Raw genomic sequence first — 16,889 nt, 5'->3', positions numbered from 1 at the left:
CAAAACTGTACTTAAAGCTTCTATTCACATAAATGCACATTGGCTTTGTAATTCAATGAATGAATCTGTCAATACACTGTACGTATTCATGTACGGTACAGTATATGCAGGATACAATACATTTGTTCACTAATATAATAAGTTGTTGTTTATTGATGTTGTTTATTGATTTCTGTGTTCTATTGTATTGTGCGAGCGATGAACTGGTGTGTTAAATATATGTTAAATGTCGGGCTTTAAACTATGTGTTTAGGTATGGGAGAGAATGTTGTGTGTCCAGATTAGCCATGTGATTTCATAACAGAAACAGCTCCTCTGGGGACCTCTGCAGTGCAGGTTTATGATTTATGGGGTAGTGAGGCTGAGGACCGGTTACAGGACCTAGTTACATTGAGTAGGTGATGAAAAACCAGCTTGGCCTGTATGCTAACCTTCCATCAATGAAAAAACACATGGTTTACTTTAGATATGACAAAAAAAGATGTTAAAGATGTCACTATTACCTGTGAAACATGTATGTAAATCGTCTAAATTCAAATGTATTGTTAGACACAAGTGACACTCGTGTCAGTAGGCGTGAGTCACTCACAGTCACCAAACCAGTCAGTGCAGAAGGAGTCTTCGGCAGGCTGTTTGGAGGAATGTCGACGATCGGGAGAATGTGTCAGTCAGAAGGATGACCGGCCATCTTGGCTCCAGAACAATGTCAAAAACCTGTCTTACCTCAATCTCCACCCTGCTGCTGTGACTGGTGAGAGGGTGGAGACGCTGTGAGGTGTGTGTGCTGTTGAAGAGTAGTACGAACCCACCAGTCACACAGACTGTATCACAGGCGACCAGGTAAGGCTCTCTTACATACTTGCTCTTACTCTACTTTTTAACCTGTCTGCTCTTTAGTAAAACCATGGACTTTGGAAGATTCTCAGTCCCTTTTGAAATTAACTTCTTAAATTGCACAGGGCTATAGGCCAGCTTTGTCACATTGACAAGTTGTTTTCGAATCTTTTCCCAGACCATTGCATACTATTTCGGGACAGTTGTATCTCATCAGATGAAGTTGCTTTGCTATCCCAACTGTCTTCGTGATCTGACTCCCTGTTCAAACTGCTGTCTGGATCTTCATTTGATTGATTAGAGATGTCTCTCTAATTTCAGAACTCCAAAGATGTCTTTCTTCAAGAAATTCTTCAAAAATATCATTCATCATAGGGAACGAGATGATGACACAATCATGGTGAGTGACTCAATATACGCTTGGGCAATACCAGACAAGCCTACTGCAGTTGAAGAGACCTTAGCTACGGCTCCAGGTCACGCCTCTCTGACAGGTTATTGTGTCTACTTCTATTGCAGGTTAAAGGGAAACCCAAGCCTGTGTATTACGGAACAGTCACCCCCTATCCACACTTCAGTGCCAGCAGCGATGCTGCCGCTCTTGAGAAAGCCATTGAAACCAAAGGTAAGAAGAATAACGCGACAGCAACTTCCAAGTTTACAGTAATTGGCGGCGGCAGGTAGCCTAGAGGTTAGAGAGGCTGGTCGGCAATCAGTAGGTTGTTGGTTCATCCGTCTGAGGCGGATGTGAGCTGGTGACTGGAGGGTGGCTCACGTCATATCTAAGGTGCCTACCACCTCCGTCGTGCCCTTGAGCAAGGCACTTAACAACCTAACTGCTCCAGGGGTGCTAACTATAGCTGACCCCGTGCCCAGAGCTCTGTTCTCAAATATCAAATATTATAGAGCAAATATTGTTTGTTTGTTTTGTTTGTTAACTTCCCAACCTATATCCATTCAGGAGTCAACGAGGAGGTGATTATGACAGTAATGGTGAAGAGGAACAATGCCCAGAGGCAGCAAATCAAAAAGGTCTACGAGCAGTCTACTGGAGAGGTGAGACTTTATGATGCCACACCTCCTAACTCCCCCTACCCCAAAACTGCTACCCCACCAAACAACCCCACCCCTGGACTGTGTTCTGTGGGAGGAGAAAACGTTTTGAAATGAGAGATGTTTTTTTTATATAAATGTAACCCGTTAGGACTCAGATTTTTCTCTTTTTTGTTGCTTTGTGCCCAACTGACCGTGACCCTGCTGACCTCTGCCATCTTGTTTCAGGCTCTGACCGATGCGTTGAAGTCGGCCCTGAGGTCAGACCTGGAGGACGTGGTCCTCGCCCTGCTGATGACCCCTGCGCAGTTCGACGCCCACCTGCTCAGAAAAGCCACCAAGGTAAGCAACGACAGGTGGACCACCTACACAGGGAATGCCAGTTATGTTACTTTACTTTACATTATGTTTCCTCCTTTTGTTATTATTATTATGACACTGCACTGCAAATAGATATTGAGTTGCTTACCCTACAGCATGTCATTACACTGTTTCAAGTTTCAGTTTCAAGTTTCAAGTTTTATTGTCACATTAGTGTAAGACAGTAAAATCCTTAGGCTTCGGTTCCTGACATTGCAGCACAAGGCAATGTATCCTATATATTGTGTAATGGCCATTCAAATTGATTTGATTCGATGAAGAATGTATATGTTACGGTACATGTGGGAAAACGGTTTATGTTGGCATTTCCGGGGACATGGCAGCATCTACCCCTACCTCTAACTCTAACCCTAACCCTAACCCTAACCCTAGCACCCTAGCACCTAACCCTAACCCTAGTTTTCCCACATGTACCGTATTCCCACATGTACCGTAACATATACATTACCTATTGTGACACGAAGCTCTAAGGATATGATTGCTGGTGTGTTCAACAGGGATTCGGCACAAGTGAGAACATCCTGGTAGAGATTCTAGCATCCAGGTCAAACCACGAGATCCGTGAGATCAAGAGCACCTACAAGCAGGGTGTGTATCTTCATACCGTATTACTGCACATTTCACATACCTCTTTGGTACAGCCTCTTTTATACATCTGTACTGTATTACATACTGTACATAAGCTACCTTAACTGTACATACAGTAGCTCATAACTGTATATACCTCTACTCTACATGCCTTACTGTACCTATCACTATCATTGTCATGTTTTTCTACCATGTTCTTATATCACTATTTGCACTTCTGGTTAGATGCTAAACTGCATTTGTAATTATAGTAGATAAGTCACATTGCTTAACTTAACACAATAACTTTACACATATTTCACAATATATTGTTTTGCCGTGCTGTGGTAGAGAAGGCAAGAGACCATCTAGTGTTCACACATTCAAGCCTCTCTTTTTTAATTGTTGTCTGTGAGCGGATAGTTCCTATTATATAAATTCTCATCTAGATCTGTCTCAAACTATGCCGTGTTGGGTCCTTGAATTTGAGGGAATTGAGTCTCGAAAGTCCTTGAAAGGTGCTTGAATTTGATGTTTCAGAAGGTGTGGGAACCCTGTATATAGTTGACACTGACGTACTGTATGTCTCTCTCCTCTTCAGAATACCAGGTGGAGCTGGAGGAGGTGATTAAATCTGAAACCAGTGGAGACTTCACGTTGGCCCTCCTGGCCCTGCTGAAGGCCAACAAGGATGAGGACACTGAGGTGGACAGCAGTCTGGCCAACAGGGATGCAAAGGTACGGCCCGCTCTCATCACCATCACTCACTCCTGGCGCGGTTGATGAAATGCTGCGGTGTTCACCCCTCAATGATGTGACGCAATATCATTGTTGATTAGACAAAACCCTATCATGATGTCTTGAAGTTGAATCTAATCTAATCTATTAAAAAATGTGTCTTGGCATTGATAAAACTAAGATCCTTAGAAGATTTAAAGTTAGAGAGTGTTTAGCCTTTTACCAAATAAAGAATCCAAAAACCCTGAGTGAAGGTCCAATGGTTGAATCCCAAGTTTATGGGAGCTCTCCTAATGTCCTCCCATGAACCCTGCCCCTCCCCCCACCCCCAGCTCTCCTAATGTACTCCCATGAACCCTGCACCCACCCCCCACCCCCAGCCGAACCCTGCACCCTCCCCCATCATATTTGAAACGAGACCTTTGGCTGCTCAATACATGTACCACAGTTCACACACAGTTTCTATGCAATCTATCAGCATTTTGTCTATTTCTAATGTGTGTGTGTGTGTGTGCGTGTGTGTGTGTGTGTGTGTGGGTGTGTGTGTGCGTGTGCGTGTGCGCGTGTGCGTGTGTGTGCGCACGTGTGTGTGTGTGTGTGTGTGTGTGTGTGTGTGTGTGTGTGTGTGTGTGTGCGTGCGTGCGTGTGTGTGTGTGTGTGTGGGTGTGTGTGTGTGTGCGTGCGTGCGCGTGTGTGCGTGCGTGCGTGCGTGCGTGCGTGCGTGCGTGTGTGTGTGTGTGTGCGTGCGTGCGCGTGTGTGCGTGCGTGCGTGCGTGCGTGTGTGTGTGTGTGTGTGTGTGTGTGTGTGTGTCGTAGGCTCTGTTTGAGGCAGGAGAGAACACCAAGGGCACTGACGTGTCTGTCTTCATCGACATCCTCACCAGCAGGAGCGGTCCACAGCTGTCCGGGGGTGAGCCGGCCCATAAACCAACAAACACACACAACCACACAGACATGTAAACACACTCACCCAGGGAACCAGGGGGGTATTCCGTCAACGTCGCTAAAGGAACAAATCCAGGCTTATTTTGAAAAGTTTTGCGAAATTGATAAAAAATAAGCCTGGATTTTCCTTTAGCGACATTGATGGAATACCCCCCCCAGGAGATAAACTATCCTCACAGACAGTGACGCACACAAAAGACAGGTCAAAACACGCCCAGAAAAACAGGTGCGACCACAGACACACAGACGAACACGCCCAGAGGAGCAGCAGACATGTGAGGCCTACATGGATAGATGTCGTCCCTGTTCTGGTCAGACATGAATCCCAGCATTTCTGTTTCTGTCTCTTAGCCTTCAAGAAGTACGCTAGCTACAGCGATGTGAACCTGCCCAAAGCGCTGGACATGGAGCTGAAAGGAGACATCGAGGACTGTCTAATAGACATCGGTGAGCTCATCTCTTCCCCCTGCCCCACTACTATTAATTACATTCCAGTATTGCACAATGAATACAGTATGTTTACAATAGATATGACATCAGTGACATGTATCTGACTGATCTCCGTTCTTATGATCTGTCTTTGATACGATAGTGAAATGTGCCTGGAGCAAGCCTGCCTTCTTTGCTGAAAAACTCCACCTGGCTATGAAGGTAACTACACCAACCAATGTGTGTGTGTGTGTGTGTGTGTGTGTGTACGTGTGTGTGTATGTGTATGTGTATGTGTGTGTATGTGTATGTGTGTGTGTGTGTGTGTCAGTGTATATGTGTGTGTGTGTGTGTGTGTGTGTGTGTGTGTGTGTGTGTGTGTGTTTGTGTGCGGGCGGGCGGGCAGGGGGGTATTCCATCAATGTCGCTAGAGAAAGATCCAGGCATATTTTGCTAAATCTACCTACTAGCTAAATAGATTTATCAAAATAAGCCTGGATTTTCCTTTAGCAACGTTGATGGAATACCCCCCCCCCCCCCCCGGTGTCTGTATCAGGTGGTGTGTTGGCTGATAAGGGCTTATAACCCCTCTTCTTCCAGGGTCACGGTACCTGTGATGAGAGCCTGATCAGGGTGCTGGTGTCCCGGTCCGAGGTGGACCTGAAGAAGGTCATAGATGAGTACAACAACATGTACGGCAGGACCTTACAGGAGGCCATCCTGGTGAGTTACACACAGTCTATTTGTAGAGGCTTCTTAACCATCCAAATAGTCTCTACATTGGGTGAGTCGTAGGTTCCAACAAACAGTTCACAAAAAAAGTTGTGTATACAAATAAACACATTATTTATATTTTAAGTAAATATATTGCCATCAGCATAAGCCATATTAATGATCCTGTCGACAAAGTCTATCACTGTCCACAAAAAAACTGTCCTGAACTGTCAATTACTGTTCACAACCGTCTTGTCCTGAACTGTCTTTGAAACTTATTTGCTCCCAATGAACTTTCCCCTTATGTCCCCAATATTCATTAATCCGAACCACCAGGGGGAAATTACTACAAGGAACAATCTAAATAACATACAATGGGGAATATAAACTAGAATTAAAGCAATCAAGCATAAGTCAATAATTCAAAATCAGTATTAGAAGATTAACATAAATAACATGTAGGACTAAATAGCTCCTACAATATTATACAGAGGATGTGAGTAGAAAGAATATGGATATTGACTTTTGATCATAATATTGTGATGTGGGACCAGTGACGTCGATAGACCTGGGCATCCGGGGCTCTAGCCCCCACTTCAATGTGAGCTCCTAACAACGCCTCAGTGTGGGACTATTATTCACTGCTTGTTTTTCTCTGTTTAACAGGAGGACACGAAGGGACATTACGAGAAGATTCTGCTGGGACTGTGCGGGCCTCACTGAAGACATCTCAACACCCTCGAGATCCTTCTGTCGATCGTAGTCAAATCCTACTTCACACTACAAACCAATTACTACTCTTCTCACGTCACTAACAACAACATAAGTAAACATTGTGATGTGTTGCTGAAATGTTTGTGTATTGGAGGATTATGAGAGCCTTGTATTTAAGAGGTGCCTCTCAAAATGTGTAATGTGTTGTTGTGTAAGCCTACCTGTATTGGATGTACTAATAAAAATCTATTCATGTACTGGCAATCATACAGTCATACAGTCCCTCTCTCTTTCAACGCCTTGTCCTTCTGGAAGAAGACTTGTGATTTGTAGCATAGCCTTAAGTGTACATAGCTCACCATAGATAGAGATGAGAGACTCCACTGTCTGTCTCAGAAATAAGTTATTTATTTCTGGATCAATAAAGGTGGGATCAAGTTTTCTTTATAGTCACTTAGCGGTACTTATCTAAGGGTGCATAGAGGGGTGCATATAGTGCACTGGAGGGAAGACGCTGAGCAACATAGGACTGTTTAGGAGCCTGACATTAAGTGGAGTGGATCAGGAATCTCAGATTGAAAGTGAATTGAAGACCAAAATATTAATTATTGAAAAATAAATAAATTAATAAATGCAGTCCATTTACCATTACCATTTGTATACAGACAGGCATGCATTCACTGTGTGTACAAATGTATGAATTAATAATAATAATTTTAAAAAAAGAAATAATAATAATACAGAAAAAATATTTAAAATAGTCCTATTATATTCATTATCCTCAGACTCTATCGTTAGAAACTGGGTTCCTCTGGTTCTGTCCTGTACTCCACTCATCCTCCACTCAAAAACCCATTAGAGGAGAGAACGGAGAGATCTTCTCTTCCAATGCTTTTTTTTTGGGAGAAGGACATGAGAGGAGGATGGAGGAGAGGCCTCCTATGCCCCTGATTCAACCAGCAGTCTCTCTGATGAAAGGTCATAAGGTCACACGTGGTCCTCTATGGCACTAACAATGCTTAAATTGTGGGTTCAACCATAATTATGTACTGACAAATGTATACAATCATGTCATCCTGGACCACAATCTCTAAATATCACGTGGAAACAATGCCACAAAGAATTGAGACTGCTTGAAGAGCAAAGGAAGGCACTATTCAGGGAGCGAATTGAGGCCCTATTCATCATGCACACAGCTTTTTTATGGATTGAAATGTTCCAATTTCTTTAGCTGTGTAGTTTTAATGAGTTAATACGAATATCTGGTCTAAATGTCATGTGAATAGCTGCAATGGAAATATGTTTAATTTTAAAAAATAATGTTTTCCCCCACTGTGTATTGTGTGAACTATCCCTGACCCTTTCTCTATTGTTAGACTGGGTTCCTCACGTATAATAATAATAATAATAATAATAATAATAATAATAATAATAATAATAGATGATTCAATTCCTTACAAATGTAGCTGTTGTAAGTCGCTTTGGATAAAGGCGTCTGCTAAATGCCAAAAATGTAAATGTAAATGTACATTTTATGGCTTTTGCGCAAATACTGCGCAAATACTCAGAACAGAGTCTCCTGAACACACGTGGTTGCGTGACGTGGTTCTGTTGACTGAATCCGGAAGCGTCGTGGCCTGACCAGCTGGGATGCTGCGATTCGCTTCTGATCCTTTATTATTGCGGCCCATTTCAATCTAGATCGGTTTGATTACGTTTATGATAGTATTGTGTTGACGGTGCCGTGTCTATGTATGGGTAGGATCTGAGTCTGGAGCAATACAAGACGGAGATCTTGCTTAGATACCATGTCTTCTTGAGCTTCGTTGACAGCTAGCCGGCTAGCCCCGTCGCCCCAAAGCCTTTCTTTAGGCAAAGGCTAGCTAGCTTAACCACTAACTTAACCACCGGTCGTTGGATCATGGTTATGTGTTGATCTGTAACTGTCTGAGAAATGGATGACAAATACAGCAGCAATGTGCTGTCCAGCGGGAGGCTGGGCATGGTGGAAGTACCGAATGCCAGGTAATTTAAGCCCTAAGCTCGCTTACTAGCTCATGAATGAATGAATGAATGAATGAATGAATGGTCTTTATTGTCATTGATATAGTACAGGTACCAAACAACGAAATTTGGGAGGGGGGGCTCCCCTGGTGCTAGGAAAAAAAAAAACTAAAAACAAGAAGGGAAAGGAGCTGGTTTACATAAATAAAGGCTATGTACACTATCCACTATACTATACTATACAACTAAAACACTGTGCTGTACTCTATGCTATGCTATACCTATTCTAACATTTCCTATTCTCTGAACCTTATGTCATCAGACAAGCTGTCCAGCCATCATTGTAGTAGAGATGGGTTGAGGATGAGGTCTGAGGCTGATCCTGTGATTCCTCGTCGTTCACCAATTCACTGCTACAAGTGTCCACTGTTTACATGGCTGTTGTGTTATGTCTGCCTGAAGGACTTACACCTTAACTCTCTCTCTCTCTCTCTCTCCCTCTCCCTCTCTCTCCCTCTCTCTCTCTATCTCTGTCTCTCTCTGTCTCTCTCTCTCTCTCCCTCTCTCTCTCTCTGTCTCTCTCTCTCCCTCTCTCTCTCTCTCTTTCTCTGTCTCTCCCCTCCTCTCTCTCTCTCTCTGTCTCTCTCTGTCTCTCTCTGTCTCTGTCTCTCTCTCTCTCTCTCTCTCTCTCTCTCTCTCTCTCTCTCTCTCTCTCTCTCTCTCTCTCTCTCTCTCCACAGGTTAACCAGGTACATCGTCCTCCTGCTCCTCTCCAAGGTACTGAAGGCTCTTGGGATCTTCGAATCGTATGACCTTCTCAAAGTTGTCCACATTGTTCAGTTCATCTTCATATTAAAGTTAGGGTGAGTAGCTTCTGGTTTACCTCGTCACGTTAAAGTATTTTCTGTCAATGTACATGATGAGAAATATGATTGTCTTTTTCCTTTGTTTCCTAGGTGTGCGGTGGTCTTGGTTTTCTTCCAAAAGCCGTTCTCTTCTGGGAAACCAATTTCAAAGAGACAGGTAGGCCACTAGTTGTTACAACTCATACACAACGTGTGTGTGTGTGTGTGTGTGTGTGTGTGTGTGTGTGTGTGAGTGTGAGTGTGTGTATGTCAATAGTAATTGACTGTCTCTCTCCCATCTCTCTAGTTATTACAACTCATACACAACGTGTGTGTGTGTGTGAGTGTGAGTGTGTGTGTGAGTGTGAGTGTGAGTGTGAGTGTGAGTGTGAGTGTGTGTGTGTGTGTGTCAATAGTAATTGACTGTCTCTCTCCCATCTCTCTAGTTATTACAACTCATACACAACGTTTGTGTGTGTTTGTGTGTGTGTGTGTGTGTGTGTGTGTGTGTGTCAATAGTAACTGACTGTCTCCCCCCCCTCTCTCTCTCAGTGGATCAAGCTGCTCAAGCATGCTGTCATCAGCTGCATCATCTCCCTACTGGGGTTCTTTGGTCTCACTCTCTGTGGACCTTTAAGGTATGGTAACACCATGGCAACACCATGGCAACACCATGGCAACGTAACATATCCAGACTGTGTCAGGATGTCTTTAGGCTCACTGTGTGTATACAGACATGCCTTGACTATGCCTCTTCCTCTCCTCCTACACAGGACGCTGTTACTGTTTGAACACAGCGATGTGGTGGTGGTCGCCCTCCTCGCTGTTCTCTTCACCAGCTCAGGGGGAGGACCCTCCAAGGTAAGGACAATGTGACGGGACGCTCGCTGCAAAGACGATGCTTTTGGTTTCTGTGTGAATGTTTCTGTGCTTTACGAAACACCCCAAAATAGTTTGAGGGAGGGAGAGAGAGAGTTATGGGTGGGGATGGTGTGGTAGGTGCTGGCAGACATACAGGCCGTCACTGTCAATGCATATACTCGTACAGTCTCTGTTCACCAGCCTTCGTATGCTTGTGCCTACTAGCCACCTCAAGAGCTTTGAAGTCGGTGGTGTGTGTTTCTCCTGCAGACGCGAGGCGCTGCGCTCTTCATCATCGCTGTCATCTGTCTCCTCCTCTTCGACAACGACGACCTCATGGCTAAGATGGCAGAGCACCGTATCCTTCTGACCGTCACAAATGATTGAGGTTGTTAATATATATGTGCCATTTAGCTGACGCTTTTATCCAAAACGACTTATGTTGCAGTGAGTTCATACATTTTACACAAATTATTGAAATCAGATATGAGATTGTTTGGTTTCTATCCCAGCCTGTTAATAATTGTTCATTACATTTTACATTTAAATGTTTTGGCATTTAGCAGACGCCTTTATCCAAAGCAACTTACAACAAATACATCTAAGTAAGCAAATCATCTATCCATCAGTTATCAAAAGAAACACAAATCTATGCCCGAGGCCTGATCATATGTCTATTATCCGTAGTGTTGTTGCCTTAACCCTTCCCCCTCCTAGCTGAAGGACACCACGACAGCGCCCTCACTCATGCTCTCTACACTGCCATCGCCTTCCTGGGGGTGGCCGATCATAAGGTAAGACACAAACACGTCCTGCTGCCTACTGCTATTTGTTGCGCAGGGTTCGTCAGTAACGCTTGCCCGCTTGCCCGGAGCAAGTAAAACATTTGCCGGGTTTGTTTGCGCGAGCCCGACAACGCTGCTGGATCCTGGATATGTTTACCTGTGTGCAGGAAGAACAACAGACGGCGCTGGCGCCAGACCAGACTAGATGACCGTGGAGTGAAGATATTATTACTCGCACAAACAAACTCGACAAATGTTTTACTTGCTCCGTGCAAGCGGGCAAGCGGGCAAGCGTTACTGTCGAACCCTGTTGCCACAACTAAACCACCAACCAAACTTGAACACCTCCTGTTCCTCCTGTCCCCCTCCAGGGCGGGGTTGTGTTGCTGGTGGTCTCCCTCTGCCTGAAGGTGGGCTTCCACACGGCCTCCAGGAAGCTGTCGGTGGAGATCGGGGGAGCCAAGCGCCTCTACGCCCTCTCCAACCTGGTCTCCTCCGTAGTCCTGCTGCCCTGGTTCATCGTGCTGTCAGCTACCACAGAGGTGTGTGTGTGTGTGTGTGCGCGTGCGTGCGTGCGTGTGCGCGTGTGCGTGTGCATGTGCGCACGCGTATACCATGTCTTCTATCGAAAGGAAATAGTGTCTGTCTTCCCAGTAGGTCCTACTGAGTAGGACATTGGATGTCAGGGACTCAACCAAACGGTTCTTTTTTACTTAGTAAACTGCTTATGAACAAAACCTCTTATTTTAGAGTAGCAGTTTATATAAATATAACAAACATATGGATGTTGTCACTTTTAACCACTGAGTATCCTAAGAAGACTGACCTTTGACCTTTGATGGTGACCCCCCCCCCAGAGCAAGGTGGAGTCGTGGTCGGCGCTCATCCTGCCGTTCGCCATGATCGTGTTCTCCGTGATGGTCCTGGAGTTCTACGTGGAGTCCATCTGCGTCACCAAGATGGAGGCGCCCCGCTGCGCGCGCTACGGCTCCATCTTCCTGTTCGTGAGCGGCGTGCTGCTGGCCAACTTCTGGACGCACCCCCTGACGGACCAGCTGAGGACCATGAGCAAGCCCCCCCACCAGCAGGACAGCACGGAGCACGTCCTCTCTGGAGGGGTGCTGGTCAGCGCTGTCTTCTTCATCATGGGTGAGGGACGGTGGGCGTGTGGGGGGGTGGTGGAGGAAGTAGTGGTGGTAATAGTGGAGGTGGAGGTGGAGGTGGTGGTGGTGGTGGTGGAGGTGGTAGTGGTGGTGGTGGTGGTGGTAGTGGTAGTAGTAGTTAGGGATGCTCCGATCTGGATTTTTGGGGCCGATACCGATCACCGATTTTTTTCCTCAAGATCAACCGATACCGATACCGATTTTTTTAAAAATACATAACTGTAGGCCTACTGACTGGATAGCCTACATATTTTTTGCTTTTTAGACAAAAGTTTTGATCCATTAGGCACCAAGCAAACGCAGACCCATTTTTATGGCATAGTAAAGGTCTGGCCTATCACCCAGTTAGGGCCTGAAGCCCAAGTCAGTCGATATGGCTGTATAAAAGACATAAACGTGGCCTTCATGGTTTACATACTGTTACGTCCTCCTATGTTTTCTGTTCAGTTATCTGTCTTCCCCAGGGGAAAAAATAAAATAAAAAAAATAAAAAATAAAAAAAATCGGTTTTTGCGATCGGCCATTTTTGCCGATCACCGATCGAGTCATTTGGAGTGAAATCGGCCGATTTAAATCGGTGGCCGATAAATCGGAGCATCCCTAGTAGTAGTGGTGGTGGTAATAGTGGAGGTGGAGGTGGTGGTGGTGGTGGAGGAAGCGGTAGTAGTGGTGGTAATAGTGGAGGTGGTAGTGGTGGTGGTAGTGGTAGTAGTAGTGGTGGTGGTAATAGTGGAGGTGGTGGTGGTGGTGGTGGTGGTGGTGGAGGAAGCGGTAGTAGTGGTGGTGGTGGTGGTGCTGGCAATTTTTTGTTTGCGTTTTGCATTGTCTCACAGCAAATGTATATTCTCTCTGTCTCACTATCTCTCTCTCTCCCTCCCTCCCTCCCTCTCTCCCTCCAGCTGACAGCATCCTGTCCTCCCCGTCAAAGAAGGGGCAGAAGGGGACGTTGGTGGGCTACTCTCCTGAGGGGACGCCTCTGTATAACTTCATGGGAGACGCCCTGCAGCACACGTCCCAGTCTCTGCCCCGCTTCATCAAAGACTCCCTCAAACAGATCCTGGAGGAGTACGACTCCAGGCAGATCTTCTACTTCCTCTGTCTCAACCTGGTAAGGAGCCCCTCGGCCCACCCGACTTCACAGGACGGCGTGGGGTTGTCTTGAGAAGCCCACCGCTGTCCTCGTTGGTGTGTTCCACACAGGGTGGTCTTATATGTTGTCTTATATGCTCCGGGGGCGCTGACTACGGCGGACCCTGTGCTTAAGAGCAAAGAAATACATTTTGTTGTACATTTTGTTGCAATGACAAAAGGTTGAATCTAATCTAATATCCAGTGAATTTAACAACCATGCCTTTCTCGAGAGCGCTTTTTTTGTGTGGGCAGAGATCTCTGGCATTACCCTGGTGACGGATGCTATTTCCTCTCTGCACTGACTCATCGAACGGCTTCAGATGTTCCCTCTTTTTAAATAGCCTGTAACCTCTCTCGGAGATATGCAAATGTCGGGTTGAATTCCATCCAGGAACATTTCTCATGGCTGGGTTTCTCTGGGTTGCTCTGTTTCTGTCCCCGGTGCAGGCGTTCACATTCGTGGAGCTGTTCTACGGCGCGTGGACCAACAGCCTGGGGCTGATCTCAGATGGCTTCCACATGCTGTTTGACTGTTCTGCTCTGGTGCTGGGCCTGTTCGCCGCCCTCATGACCCGATGGAAGGCAACGCGCATATACTCCTATGGGTACGCTAGTAGACCAGCTAGAAACAGCTACAACTACTATCGGACTTTTCTAACTGTATATATAGATAGATAGATAGATAGATAGATAGATAGATAGATAGATAGATAGATAGATGTCTAGATAGATAGGTATTGACTGTTAAAAACAACGACAAAAGCTATTGGACTTTGCTTTTCTGTGTGTGTGTGTGTGTGTGTTGGCTTTTTAAAAACTAAGCGTACATTTTTAAGTGCTGACGTTGTGGTTGGATTGACAGCGAGGGTCTGTTTTGTGTTGCAGATACGGCCGAGTTGAGATTCTCTCCGGGTTCATCAACGGCCTGTTCCTCATGGTCATCGCTTTCTTCGTCTTCATGGAGTCCGTCACCCGAGTCGTCGACCCTCCCAACATCGACACAGACATGTTGACGGTACGTCACTAGCGTCTACGACTTGTCATCAGACCGGTTAAACGTCTCATCACGTAATCATGTTAACGTGTTGATCAGATAGTCACGTCTGTCTGCTGTCTCTATAGTGACACGATTGTCTAAAGTGGGAATGTAGGTTATGATATGATAATTTAAGAAAAAGTAACCCGTCACAATTTAACACACACACACACACACACACACACACACACGAGTATCCCAAGGCTAAGATGTCCTCCCTGTTGTCCTCTGTCGCCTCCTCTACAGCCCGTGTCAGTCGGGGGTCTCCTCGTCAACCTGGTGGGCATCTGTGCGTTCAGCCACGCCCACTCCCACGGAAGCGCCAAGAGCAGCTGCTCGTCACATGACCACGGCGGTGGCTCCTCCCACCACGGGCACTCCCATGGCGAGCACAGCCACGGGGGCCACGGGCACTCTCACGGCGGGCACGGCCACAGTCACGGGAGTAGCCATGGGCACTCCCACGGTGGCGGGGGTGGTGGTGGAGGCATGAATGCCAACATGAGAGGTGAGTCTGTGTGGTTTAAGTCTGTCTACCGGTGTTCAGAAATGTGTTGTTGTTGTTTAGGTTTGACTTCATTCAGATGAGGATCCAACGCTGTAAGAAGTGGATTGTTCAGGGTTCCCACGGGTCCTTGAAATCCTTGAAAGTTTGTGAATTCCCCCCCAAAAAACAAGGCCTTGAAGAAAATAGACGTTGAAAGTGCTTGAATTCCCCTCTCTCTCTCTCTCTCTCTCTCTCTCTCTCTCTCTCTCTCTCTCTCTCTCTCTCTCTCTCTCTCTCTCTCTCTCTCTCTCTCTCTCTCTCTCAAAAAAAAACTTCATTATAGTAGATAAGTCACATTGCTTAACAGTACACAGTAACTTTACACTTATTTCACAATATATTGTTTTGCTGTGCTGTGGAGAAGGCAAGAGACCATCTAGTGTTCAAGCCTCTACATTCAAAAGCCTCTCTTTTTAATTGTTGTCTGTGAGCGGATAGTTTCTATTATATAAATTCTCATCTAGATCTGTCTCAAACTATGCCGTGTTGGGTCCTTAAATTTGAGGGAATTGAGTCTTGAAAGTCCTTGAAAAGTGCTTGAATTTGATGTTTCAGAAGGTGTGGGAACCCTGATTGTTGATACTGTCGTGTCGAGATGGTAGCACCTCCAAATGTTGTTAACCGTTATTACAATCTCTCTCTCTCTCTCTCTCTCTCTTTCTCTCCCCCTCTCTCCCTCCCTGTCACCTTTCCAGGAGTGTTCCTTCACGTGTTGGCTGACACCCTGGGTAGCGTGGGAGTGATCATATCCACCATCCTCATCCGACAGTTCGGGTGGCTGATCGCCGACCCCATCTGCTCCCTCTTCATCTCCACCCTCATCTTCCTCAGCGTCATCCCCCTGCTGAAGGACGCCTGCGAGGTCCTCCTGTTACGGATGCCTCCTGAAAACGAGAAGGACTTCAACATCGCCCTGGAAAAGGTCTGACGGAAAAACACATTCATTTGGACTTTGTGTTCAGAATAAGATAAGGAAGGCTGCGGTACTGTAAATGCGTCGGATTCGTGTTCAGTTGGTGGCGTTTGAACTGCAGTCCAAACGTGTCACATTAGTTTCATCCGGTCACTGTTCCTGTTTTCTGTTTTCTGTTTAGATTGAGAAAATAGAAGGGGTGCTGTCCTACCGAGACCCCCACTTCTGGAGACACTCGGCCAGCGTGATCGCAGGGACCATCCACCTCCAGCTGATGTCACACGTGGTGGAACAGAGGATCATCCAGCAGGTCAGTGGAGTTGGCCACATCTGTCCACCTTGTCAACCATCGATCCTAACCCAGATGTGATGGTTGTCATTAGCCTTGTCCTTATCATTACTTATAGGCTACACTACTATCAAACATACATCAAGACTCCACCTGCTCTTTGAAATGCTGGAATTGTGGCCTGGGGTGGTCCAGTGGTCTAGCACCGCGGTCTACAGTGCACACATATGCCCATGTCGGCATGGGTTCGAGTCCGGCCCATGCCCTGCTGACATGCCCTCTCTCCTTATTTTCCTGTCTATCTTCACTGTATCTGTCCAATGGAATGAAAAATATGCCCCACTCATTAAAAAAGATTTCATATAGCACCCCTTCGAAGCGAGATGATGCATCTCAAGGGGTTTAATCCTGTCACCACAAAAATAATAGATTTATTATTATTATTATTATTATTATAAATATTTAATTATAATGGTGTGTATAGTCATATGGCTCACACATTTAGTCTGAAGTTGCTGTCTTAAGTAATGCAAATTCCCAACAGTGTGCTGTTTGTTTCTCAACCATTTTCCTTTTCTCCCCTGTAGGTGACGGCCATTTTGAAAGACGCAGGGGTGAATAATCTGTCTGTCCAGGTGGAGAAGGAAGCCTACTTCCAACACATGTCTGGCCTCAGCACCGGATTCCATGAAGTTCTGGCAATGACACAGCAAATGGAGTCCATGAAATATCTACAAGATGGAACATGTATCATGTAACTTACTGTCTGGGACCAAATAACGTTGAATTTATTTCTTTTCTCTTCTTTTCTATGCTCACGTGTATGTATGCGGTTTGTGTAAAATAAACACTTATTATATTAATCTGATGTATGACTGTATTCATGTTATTGTGGGACCAACCTTTTCTGTTTAGCTGTCTTCCCATTGTGAAGGATCTC

The 16,889-nt window shown here is 45.6% G+C and overlaps 2 protein-coding genes across 2 annotated transcripts; both read left to right on the top strand.

The window, feature by feature from the left end:
* Window positions 1–1,165: 1,165 nt before the first annotated feature.
* LOC308156326 (annexin A1-like) lies at window positions 1,166–6,384 on the top strand (the record flags this gene model as incomplete). Its single annotated transcript, XM_080529665.1, has 11 exons — window positions 1,166–1,234; window positions 1,354–1,459; window positions 1,796–1,890; window positions 2,116–2,229; window positions 2,766–2,856; window positions 3,437–3,573; window positions 4,390–4,483; window positions 4,870–4,965; window positions 5,111–5,169; window positions 5,548–5,670; window positions 6,328–6,384. 11 exons carry the CDS (start codon window positions 1,166–1,168, stop codon window positions 6,382–6,384), a joined length of 1,041 nt encoding a protein of 346 aa, XP_080385791.1.
* A 1,631-nt stretch (window positions 6,385–8,015) lies between these two features.
* Window positions 8,016–16,802, top strand: slc30a5 (solute carrier family 30 member 5). The gene is made up of 16 exons (XM_080528847.1): window positions 8,016–8,400; window positions 9,120–9,242; window positions 9,336–9,402; window positions 9,777–9,862; window positions 9,998–10,085; window positions 10,356–10,443; window positions 10,803–10,879; window positions 11,242–11,412; window positions 11,728–12,019; window positions 12,933–13,141; window positions 13,612–13,769; window positions 14,050–14,179; window positions 14,447–14,708; window positions 15,443–15,669; window positions 15,842–15,970; window positions 16,537–16,802. The coding sequence occupies exons 1-16, from the start codon at window positions 8,330–8,332 to the stop codon at window positions 16,705–16,707; spliced, it is 2,349 nt and encodes a 782-aa protein (XP_080384973.1). The 5' UTR covers window positions 8,016–8,329; the 3' UTR covers window positions 16,708–16,802.
* The last annotated feature ends 87 nt before the right edge of the window (window positions 16,803–16,889 follow it).

Source organism: Nansenia antarctica, assembly GCF_963989245.1.
Source record: "Nansenia antarctica genome assembly, chromosome: 4".
Classification (NCBI taxonomy): Eukaryota; Metazoa; Chordata; class Actinopteri; order Argentiniformes; family Microstomatidae; genus Nansenia; species Nansenia antarctica.
Note: the sequence above shows the minus strand (reverse complement) of the source record. Positions and strands in the feature narration are given on the sequence as shown.

Coding starts and splice junctions, on each gene's coding strand:
- slc30a5 (XM_080528847.1), top strand. CDS start 8,330: ATGGATGACAAATACAGCAGCAATGTGCTGTCCAGCGGGAGGCTGGGC. Junction 9,243..9,335: donor ATCTTCATATTAAAGTTAGG/GTGAGTAGCTTC, acceptor TTTGTTTCCTAG/GTGTGCGGTGGTCTTGGTTT. Junction 13,770..14,049: donor ACGCGCATATACTCCTATGG/GTACGCTAGTAG, acceptor TTTGTGTTGCAG/ATACGGCCGAGTTGAGATTC.